We start from the raw sequence: 8,059 nt of genomic DNA, 5'->3' as shown, positions 1-8,059 counted from the left end.
CCCTGGAAGTGACCAGACTATCACAAGCATCACGTTCAGCCAGATATAGGGAGAAAGAAGCTCTAGGATATTTAGCACATCAGTCTTCTTTTAATGATCTCAGGCAACATTAGAGGACACAACATTAAGTAAGTTACTCATTTATTTTATTTTCTACACAGTGACTATAAATCCCTTATTAAATAGCTACTTTATTGCAAATGTTGCACTGCACATGCTCCGTAAACAGCGAGAAATGAAACTATGCTCTGTCATTCCAAAACATTACTTAGTGATTACTCGGAACTGAAGCCCTTAATAATGACAACATTTATTCCCAGGCGCTGAACTTTGATGCAGAGATGCTTTTCTGGAGCTGTTTACTGTCACTCTTTCTCTGGCTCAGAGGTTAGTAAAATCTAACTACATAAAAATGGTTATGCATGACAGTTTTATGTTGTAAATAATGTTTAGTCTTTTTATGTAGTGAATTTTACAGTGTCTTGGAAAATAATTTAGGGAAAGAAAATTCATAAAAAAAAAAATATATGATGTAATATCACAGGTATGACATTGAAATTTGTAACATATAAAATAACAATTTAGCGACCAATTAAATTAAGGAAAAAAATGTAAAACAACATTTTATTCATTCTGCTTTTAGTGTCACAGACTGCTGCAGAATGGAGTGCTGAAATGCCAGAATCAGTGGTGGGTTTGTCTGGATCATGTGTGGTGATTCCCTGTACTTTCAGCTACCCCGCAGATGGAAAAACATACACAGAATTTACAGGGATTTGGTACAAAGGATATTATGAATTAACAGTATACCATACAGACACCTCAGAAATCAGTGGCGCATTTCAAGGTCGCACTAGTCTCACTGGTGATTTGAGTCAAAATGACTGTTCTTTAAAAATCAGCTCTCTGAGCAGCAGTGACGCTGGATCATTCATGTTCCGGATTGAGATTAAAGATCTGGACAAGTACACCTATGTCAAGAACATAACTTCTGTAACAGTTAACGGTAAGAGAAATGTGTCCAATTGTTTGCCAATGTTTTCTTTCAATTAGAACAGGTTTTGCATTTCTTTTTTGGAACTAAGTTTGTGCATCTGTAGTTTTTGAGTAAAAAATACAGCACTACTTGTGAATTTTTTTGGCAATATTCACTCAATATCTATACACCCAATTTACATTCATGCATTTGGCAGATGTTGTTATCCAAAGAAACTTACATAGCTTTCAATGCTATACTTTTTATGTATTTATTTAATTAAATATATATATATATATATATATATATATATATATATATATATATATATATATATATATATATATATATATTTTTTTTTTTTTATTTTTTTTTTTTTTTTTTTTTTTTTTTCAGTTTATGCATTGCCTAGAAATCAAACCCACAACCTAGCTAATGCTAGTGCCATGCTCTACTGTAAGAACTACAGGAAGGAAAAATTAGGTCTATGATCAGTCAGTTCAAAATAGAAATACAAAACCTGTGCTTACTTTAAGAAAACTATTTGATAAGATTAAATGATAATGGTAAGTGGTAATAATATACTGTAGCATAATCTGTCATTTATAAATAATTAGTTTGGAGGCCCGTCATAACATTAACTAGAATTTTCTGGAAGAACAAATTCCTCTCCGGATCAAAATGACTGGATCACAACATGAGGGTTCATCACAATGATTTGTTGTGTACTATCCAAATTAATATTTCAATCAATGTGTCAGGTATGTGAACTGGTGGAAAACCTATTGTGTGTCTTCACCAGAAACAACAGAGATCCCTATCTCTGTAGAAGAGGAAGTGACATCAGTGAAACCAGTGACTGCCACCTGTGCCGTGTATCATTCCTGTCCCTCGAACCTGCCCCGTGTCACCTGGAACCACAACGGCACACACTCGAGTCGATCACAGCCGCAAATTCCAGGGCAGTTGAGGCTTACATTTTACACCCTGACCTTCACCCCATCTAGAGAAGACCATAATAAAGATCTCAGCTGCTCTGTGGCGTTTAAAGGGAAGACCGTGACAAACTACACAACACTCAATGTTAAATGTAAGTTGACTATGTGAGTTTAAGACAAATTAATTATCAGATGCTTACTCGTATCTTTTGATATATTAATATCAATACTTTTAAATGATCCTGTGGCCAAATTATGCAAAGCCTGCATAGGCCTCCTGGTTAAAAACCACAGTCTTATGAAATTAAATAAATGTTTGGCACAGGGTAATCCTGATGAGACCATTGTTGAGGTAATAAATAGCATTATCAACATTTTGTCTCAATCAGATCCTCCATATGATGTAAAAGTGGTTTCTAAACCCTCAGTGAAGGAGAATGACTCTGTTGAACTGACCTGCTCCAGTGACAGTAACCCTCTTCCAAACAGCTACCAGTGGTTCAGCTCAAATGGGATTTTGTTGGCAAACGAACATACTCACAGACTGGAGAGAGTCTCCCGACATGCTGAGGCCATTTCCTGTACAGTCATTAACACAGTGGGAAAAAACAGTTCTGGTCCACAGAAAATTAATGTGCTGTGTAAGTAGAGCGTGTGTGTGTGTGTGTGATTGGCAATTTATTGATTTGAGAAAATATTTTTTACATGGAAGAAGATACAAGTCAAATTTTAAGAAATATTTCAGACTCAGCTGATTAGTCAAAGTTCAACTTGATTTAATCTGTAAATCTGTTTTAGTGGTCTGCGTTCCCACTGGACCCACAAGTGCACAGGAAGTGGTAGAAAGAACTGAAAAATAGAAGTTACTCAAATATGTGACCCTGGACCACAAAACTCGGGTAAACTTAAGTCAATGGGGTATATTTGTAGCAATAGCAATAGCAAAAGCAAATAAATAAATAAATAAATAAATAAATAGTATGGGTCAAAATTATCGATTTTTTTAATGCTAAAAATCATAAAGATATTAAGTAAAGATCATGTTCAATGAAGATATTTTGTAAATTTCCTACCAAAAATATATTCAAACTTAATTTTTGATAAGTAATTTGCATTGCTAAGAACTTCATTTGGACAACTTTAAAGGTGATTTTCTCAGTATTTTGATTTTCTTGTTCCCTGAGATTCCAGATTTTCAATCTCGACCAAATAGCATCATGTGTAATGAAAGCTTATTTATTCAGATTGCAGATGCTGTATAAATCTCAATTTTCAAAAAATTCCATCTAAGACTGGTTTTGTGTCCAGGGTCACGTTTTATGTTTTTAATGTCTGTAATGTTATCAGTGATCTGTCTACTGTGCAACAAAATAAACAGTTGACATACGCAGTTCTGGATATTTTCAATGTTTTTCATTTGAACACAGCAGCGTGGAAAAAGCACATCCGTTTTGCTTGCTGCAACAAAGTGAGGTGAATGTTGAAATTGTGTGTGGGAGCTGGACCAACAGTTTTTTGTTTTTGTTTTTGTTTTCCAGATTTTTTTTCTTCCAGTTTTTATTTTATTTTATTTTATATACTGCTTTTTAGTCTACCAAAAAATGTTTAAAGTCAACCTGGAATATTCCTTTAAGGTGTGTTTATTGCAGCATTTGAATCAGTAAAAGGCTGCTACATTTGTAAAATAAATAAATAAGTAAAACTTCATTGGCATTTATGGCCACAAACAACTTCTACATACTAACTTAAATGGATTTTAGTAAAAACACATATTAAATGGACTGAATGTTTGAAATTTTATCAATCTTTTATGCCAATCAGATCCTCCATATAATGTAAACGTGGTCACTAAACCTTCAGTGAAGGAGAATGACTCTGTTGAACTGACCTGCTCTAGTAACAGCAACCCTCCTGCGAACAGCTACCAGTGGTTCAGCTCAAATGGAGCAACGTTAGCAAAGAGCCCCTTTTACAAACTGGAGAGAGTATCCCGACATACTGAGGCCATTTCCTGTACCGCCATTAACACAGAGGGAAAAAACAGTTCTGGTTTACAGAAACTTAATATACTGTGTAAGTATAAGTGAAAGGCCTCAGTTCAACCATTTAGATTGGTACCGTTAGTGAAAAGAAGATCATCATGATTTATGATAGCTAATACTGATTCTATCTATCTAGATCCTCCTGAGATTAAAAGTGAATCTTCTTGCCAGACTAAAACTTTGACTGTCTGTGACTGCATTGTGGACTCCAACCCCCCCAGTGAAGTCAAGTGGTTTGGTCCAGATTCCTTGGAAACCTTCTCCAGCACCAGCATTAAACAAACTGAGTCTTTTACCATATTCACCCTCCAGGGTTGGCTGGGTTTCCCTGAGACTGTCCAGTGCTTCGCCAATAACACTCTGGGAAATTCTTACATAACTTTAGAAGCTCCTCAAAATGGTGAGAATTCATATTCAGTCTTTTTTAAAACACTCTATCATTGTTTTATTGCAAAATAATTCATTGTAAATATGTGTTTGTTTCACAGGCATTATGATACACATTGCTGTTGCATCTGTTGCAGTTGTTTTAGTCTGCATTTTAGTGTATGTTGTGAGAAAACGCTGGCAACGATCTCGCTCTCTCGGTCACTCTCTCATAAGCTACACATCATAGTTTGACTCAAAAAAGTAAGTTACCTGATTGCCTTAAAATGTAGAGTTCATTGAAACTAAAAATGTATATACATGTACATGTGCTTGAGACTGCACATGCGTGCTAGCTGGATCAACCTAAAATATGCCTTTTAACACAATTTGAGTGTCATATAAAACATTCATGTGACAGTTCACGTCAGAACACGAGCAGTGTCTGATCACGGCCGAGTGTTCTCCGAGTCCGATGACTCCGATCACACAGGTATTACACACAATGTTAAACAGACCCGGACCCAAAGTAATAGATTCAGATCCGACCCGGACCCGGCTGTTCATTTAAAATATAGACCCGTACGGGTCCCGGGTGTCGGGTCTCGAATGCACTGTGAAGAGCTCTACCTAGAAGATGTTATGGGTTTGGAACAACATGAGGATGAGTAACTGAACTATCAGTTTAACTGTGAAATAACTTTTAAACATGAATCATAATAAAATAAAATAAATAAAATATCTTATATAAACTGACATTAAAATGAATTTTAATGAATCACCAAGTACCACAATTTCAGGCAAAAAAATCCACTTACACTTTGCAAATTTTTATTTTAGGGTGAACTATCCTTTTCACACTATTTTGGCTTTATTTTAGTATTGTGAATGTAATGTGTATTATGACATACAGTACGTTCTATGTACTATATTGAATGTGTTACAACCACAGATAACCAAGATTTTATTCTTCTGTTACCAGGACCACATCACTGCAGATTGATGGTACTCACTTTGGTCACCCACTACTATAATGCCAGCGGTCATGTCCTTGATGAATTCCTCTTCAGAACCTGTGTGCTTTGATCAAAACAACGGGAAGTGTTAAAATATGTCTTACAGTATTAACAGTTATCGAACTCAAATAAATGTGCACTTATAAAGTAAATAAATTCATTTACAATTTGTCCAAGCTCCACAATGTTACAGTCATTCCCATTATGCCTGCATAGCACTTTGATGGAAACAACCATAAAAGAACTTGCTGAGGTACATCCACAAGTATTCTGTGCTTATCTTCTGTCGATCCAGAATATCAATGACAATACACAAACATGTTAAAACAACACTATAAATAAAAATAAATAAATCTTGATAGAGAAAGCCAAAATATCATTGCAAGTTTACATTTCAATTACCAAAACCATATTTAACAATCCAGAAAAGGATTTTAAATGGCACAACACAGGAAATTAGAACAAAACAGCTAATTTTACACATTGTGACAATACTTATTGCAGGGCTGTTTATACAAGATATATGTCATCATTGCTATTCAGACCATTGATTTGATAACTGACAGTATATTCACGCAGCGTTGCGATGGGTTCTGGTGAGGCACGTCAATAACCTGGATATACTTCATTATAACAGAAACCTTCACACATCAGCTACAGTAGCTATTAAAACTGATAAAAACACTCTGGAGACTGCATGTGCCTTAACATTTACAATTAAAAGAAAATATTGCACCAATAAAATGTATAATGTGACTTTAATTACTTAAATTATCTCTGGGTCGGAGGACTAAAATTTACATTAATAAATGGAGAACAAACAAGTATTTCATTAAATGAATTGTTTACCCGAAAATGGAAATTTCTTGAACATTTACTCCCCCTCAGGCCATCCAAGATGCAGATGAGTTTGTGTGTTCATCAGAGCAGATGTGAAGAAATTTAGCATTACATAATTTGCTCACCATTTGATAAAAACACTGAAATAATCCAGAACTCATCCACACCAGTCCAGTAATTAATGCCGTGCAAGGTAAAAAGCTGTATGTTCGCAAGATGTTTTTTGTTTTTTTGTAAGACTGTCATTTTTGGGTGGACTATTCCTTTAATGTAAATTAATGTTATGTGGTTTTAGTTAGCTTAGTTGTGGAGGAAAATAAAACACAATATTAAACCAAAACCTCCTGGCATGAATTCTGCATCAAGCTTGTTAAAGACTTGCTATTAGGTTCAATTATATGCAATCTTCTATGCAATAATTCAATGTAATCCAATATTAAGTGTTTCCTGGATACTCAATTCTGAACCAGAATGTTATGTAATTCCAAATTAACATTTCTGTTTCTAAATAAATTAACAGTTTCATTTTCTATTATTTTTTGTATATATTTCTATATAAAACTCATCTTAACTAGCACAATCACACAGTACTATAATGGTCTTTAACGGTCAATTGTGACCTAAAGCTCTATCCTTACTAAAATGTATTAAAGTATTTTGTCTGTGCATTTATTGTGGCTTAACTCAAGATTGTGACTCAAGTGCCTGCAAGATTCTGAAAACAGATATTTTCTCCAGAAATTAAAGTGAAAGTTAATTATTGTCTCCAGTCAACTGAGGCAAATTCAGTTTCATGGTGAAATTCTGTGACTAAATCAGCACTTCCATAATATAAGAAGCACATAAAGCATGAGTCATAAATTCCTGAGCCTTCCTTGTAATTATTAAAACTAATAAAAGTAAAAAAAAAAAATCACTTATGGCACATATCTATGCAAACTAAACCTAAACCTAAATAAAAAGCTAATGTACTTTTAAAGTACATTTAGGGGTTTTGAACCTTTTAGTTTAGTAACTTAGGGTACTGCCCAAGTGAAGGCTTTTTTCTGAGATTGTATGATAAAAAAGAAAAAAAAAAACTTTGCAATCAATTAGCCAAGAACAATACATTTACTGTATATATATATATATATATATATATATATATATATATATATATATATATATATATATATATATATATATATATATATATATATATATATATATATATATATATATATATATATATATATATATATATATGTGTGTGTGTGTGTGTGTGTGTGTGTGTGTGTATATATATATCCTTTTCTTCTTCTTAAACAGGAGATTGCTGACTCTAATTTTGTGCATTGTGTATTTCTTGGTTCCCCGGGGAAATCAGGAAATGGCCTTATATTAACTTGGGTGTTCTGCAAATATGGTGCACTGTAAATGACTCTTGACTCTTTTTACTCGAGTGCATATACTCAGGTAACACAGTACGCAGTATGCAGTATGGGATTGGCTGATGAACGTTCAGATGCAAAACAGGAAACCATCAAAGACATTAAAGTCTGCACTGGTCATTTGGTGCTTCATCAGTGTATTGTTAGAGGAAGGGGTTTAGTGTTACTTGAGTATACTGTATGCACTAGAGGAAAATGTCAAAATAGTATTTAGCAGTGTACAATATATGCAGATAATTTAAATATTAAATAGATATTCAATCATAAATAACTGAATTAAAAGAATAAAAAAAAACTCTAAATACATTTTAGTTAAAATGCTAAATCTTGGTATGTATTTGATGCTATAAGGCATCGTGCCCATTCAAACAGAGCAGACATTATGGAAAGCCAAAAGGGCCAAAAACAGGTGAATTTGAACCCGTCAACAAACACGTTACATATGTGTATT

At 33.9% G+C, this 8,059-nt stretch overlaps 1 protein-coding gene across 1 annotated transcript; it reads left to right on the top strand.

Moving 5' to 3' along the window:
- Positions 1–6,631, top strand: LOC128028576 (myelin-associated glycoprotein). The gene is made up of 9 exons (XM_052615840.1): positions 1–128; positions 321–387; positions 644–1,006; positions 1,779–2,066; positions 2,304–2,555; positions 3,736–3,987; positions 4,093–4,356; positions 4,445–4,586; positions 5,305–6,631. Exons 2-8 carry the CDS (start codon positions 342–344, stop codon positions 4,570–4,572), a joined length of 1,593 nt encoding a protein of 530 aa, XP_052471800.1. The 5' UTR covers positions 1–128; positions 321–341; the 3' UTR covers positions 4,573–4,586; positions 5,305–6,631.
- The last annotated feature ends 1,428 nt before the right edge of the window (positions 6,632–8,059 follow it).

Source organism: Carassius gibelio, chromosome A15, assembly GCF_023724105.1.
Source record: "Carassius gibelio isolate Cgi1373 ecotype wild population from Czech Republic chromosome A15, carGib1.2-hapl.c, whole genome shotgun sequence".
In the NCBI taxonomy this organism is placed as follows: domain Eukaryota; kingdom Metazoa; phylum Chordata; class Actinopteri; order Cypriniformes; family Cyprinidae; genus Carassius; species Carassius gibelio.
This window is presented reverse-complemented; position numbering and strand designations above follow the sequence as displayed.

Bases quoted from the DNA above. Each gene is read 5' to 3' on its own strand.
- LOC128028576 (XM_052615840.1), top strand. From the start codon at position 342: ATGCTTTTCTGGAGCTGTTTACTGTCACTCTTTCTCTGGCTCAGAG. The intron at 388-643 runs GTTAGTAAAATC...TTCTGCTTTTAG, and splicing joins ACTCTTTCTCTGGCTCAGAG to TGTCACAGACTGCTGCAGAA. The intron at 4,357-4,444 runs GTGAGAATTCAT...TTTGTTTCACAG, and splicing joins TTTAGAAGCTCCTCAAAATG to GCATTATGATACACATTGCT.